Source organism: Myotis davidii, unplaced genomic scaffold (genome assembly GCF_000327345.1).
Source record: "Myotis davidii unplaced genomic scaffold, ASM32734v1 scaffold668, whole genome shotgun sequence".
Taxonomy (NCBI): domain Eukaryota; kingdom Metazoa; phylum Chordata; class Mammalia; order Chiroptera; family Vespertilionidae; genus Myotis; species Myotis davidii.
In genome coordinates, this window is record NW_006299394.1 from 1,640,532 (window position 1) to 1,643,188 (window position 2,657).

Sequence of the window (2,657 nt, forward strand, 5' to 3'; positions counted from 1 at the left end):
ACCTTTCTTACCTGGGACAGACCACCAGCTTGTCTCTCCTGCTGTGGGCGGAGCCGTGCTCACCGGAATCCGACTTCTGCAGCAGCACCCCCAGCCGGTGCTTCATGTCCTTGGCACTGCACAGAAGGGGACACATAGTGGTCCTGGGCTCTCGTTAAAAGACGCCCGGCTGCGAGAGCCCGTCGCACTTAGGGAGGTGGAGATGTGCACGCTCCCAGGTCAAGGAGCCCCCATGCCCCTGCCTGGGACCCAGGACAGAGCCCAGACAGCAGCACCCTTCCCAGGTGCTGGGAGGCTGACCCTCCGCCAGCAGCAGCCTCTCCTGGAGCCTGTCATTTCCACCAACAGCACAAGGTGTGACCTTCAACAGAAGGTGTGACCTTCAACAGAAGCCCATTGAAAACGTGCTGATCTTGGAGGTGAGGAACTGGGAAGCTCCAGGGCTGACAGGGTCCCTTCCTGTGGTGCCACCTCCTGGACAGAAGTTGCTATTGCCACCGCTGGCTGCTGGCCCGGGATGCACAGGCACTGGGGAAGGTGGCCTGTGATTCCAGCCCAGGGAGGTGGGCCTGCGACCTGCACCCTGCGCCCTGTGCCTCTGCCCTGTGCCCTGCGCCCTGTTCCTGCACCCGCGCCCTGTGCCCTGCGCCCTGCGACCTGCACCCTGCACCCTGCACCCTGCACCCTGCACCCTGCACCCTGCACCTGCACCAGATGTGCGGTTGGCAGAGGGGCTGGACAGTGAGCCCCAGCTCCTCAGTGGCACTGCTTTCCTTTGTACTCTCTGCACTGCAGGGACATTTACACCCTAAAGGGCACTGGGGGCTTCAAAAGAACCCAGAGAAGCAAGTGAGAGTCACAGGTGGGCAGCCAGAGTCACAGGAACAGGACTCAGAGACAAGGACCTTCCAGCTCAACCTTCTTATTCTTTAACTAGAGGCCCGGTGCATGAAACTTGTGCACCAGGAAGTGGGGTCCCTCAGCCTGGCCTGCACCCTCTCATAGTCCAGGACCCCTCAGGGGATGTCCACCTGCCAGCTTAGGCCCACCTGAGCCGACAGGCAGACATCACTCTCACAGTCCACGACCCCTTGCTCCTTACCGCCCACCTGCTCACTGTCCTCAGTGCTGCCACAGAGGCAGGAGAGGCTCCCGCCACCGCCGCTGCGCTCGCCAGCTGTGAGCCCGGCCTCTACCTGAGCGGTGCTCCCCCTGTGGGAGCGCACTGACCACCAGGGGGCAGCTCCTGTGTTGAGCGTCTGCCCCCTGGTGGTCAGTGCATATCATAGCAACTGGTCGTTCTGATCATTCCGCTGTAACTGTCGCTTAGGCTTTTATTATATAGATTATTCCTTTACTTGGATCTCCTTCATTATAAGAGCCCAGAAATCACTTTATAAGAGAAGTGTCATTTGAAAAGAAGTGCATGGCTATCAGAGGGAGGAAAGCGGAGCCGTGAGTGATAAGCTACATCTCACAGCCGTGCTGTCAGGGGCATGTCCAGGTGCATTTCCCCAGGAAACGGGACTCTCGCTGTTCTGGGGCTGCCCCTGGCAGTGTCCTCCCTCCCTCACAGGACTGTGCCCTCCTCTGCCTCCCCACCTGGTCCCTGTCAGGCTCCTCTGTAATGACAGAAGAGGGCATCGAGGAGGCTGTGGGACTGAGACTAAGGGGGCCCTATCAGTGGACAGCATTCTCCAGAACAGCCTGCTGAGCTCTGACGGGAACCGATCACCACACCGTCCCCTCATGCAGAGGTGGCCCATGCCTGACCTACAGCACATGCCACACGAGGATAAAAACCATGAGGACTCCATGGCTCCCTGGAGCCAGGACACCTGCATCTGCTCTGCCCTCACCCTCCCCGCCCCCCCCACACACACACACACACACACCCCAACGTGACCTTGAGCCCAGGCACAGAGCTGGAATGAAGGGCTGGACTCGCTGGTCTGCAGCTCCCGGAGAGGACAGACCAGCAGCTCACCCTCCGGCTGGGGTTTACCCCCTGCCCCCCGGGCAGCCTTTCCTCTGTGACTACACCGGCCGCCCACCCCGTGCTTTGCACAGTTTCTGAGTGAGTGAAGCTTGGAGTCTTGCTCCACTGGGGTCAGACGTTGCTGGGGGATCACTATCTCACTTTCTGCCAGACCCTCCTGCTTCCCGCCAAAGCCCCCCGGAGCCCATGAGCAGGGAACCTCCTTCCTCCTGAGTGGCCGAGCCCCGGAAAGTCCGTGCCCGGGAGGCACAGGACACGGTGCCTTCTGGGAGATCTCCAACTTGAACTGAAGGTGGTTGCCATTTGCAGGGAGATGAGAAGAGGGTGCTCTGTCTACGGACGGCTTCCTGCCCTTCGTGGTGAGATTAGCTCATGGAATACGGGGTTCATTTCACTTCAGCTGGGAAGCATTCCCTGGAAGCGTTTACTGACTCTTTTAAAGACACAGCACATGATAAAGCAGTGTTTGCGGGGGAGACCTTCCACAGAGCCCTGAGCCTGAGCCCTGAGCCTGAGCCTGAGCCCTGAGCCTGAGCCCTGAGCCCTGAGCCCGAGCCCTGAGCCCTGAGCCTGAGCCCTGAGCCTGAGCCCTGAGCCCTGAGCCCGAGCCCTGAGCCCTGAGCCTGAGCCCTGAGCCTGAGCCCTGAGCCCTGAGCCC

The 2,657-nt window shown here is 60.6% G+C and overlaps 1 protein-coding gene across 1 annotated transcript in view; it reads right to left on the reverse strand.

Moving 5' to 3' along the window:
* The window catches only part of RGS4 (regulator of G-protein signaling 4), a 5,546-nt gene that overhangs the window by 2,176 nt on the left and 713 nt on the right, over positions 1 to 2,657 (reverse strand). Inside the window, exon 2 of the mRNA XM_015571296.1 lies at positions 12 to 116. Coding sequence (XP_015426782.1) covers positions 12 to 116 — 105 coding nt within the window. The remainder of the gene's footprint in view (positions 1 to 11; positions 117 to 2,657) is intronic.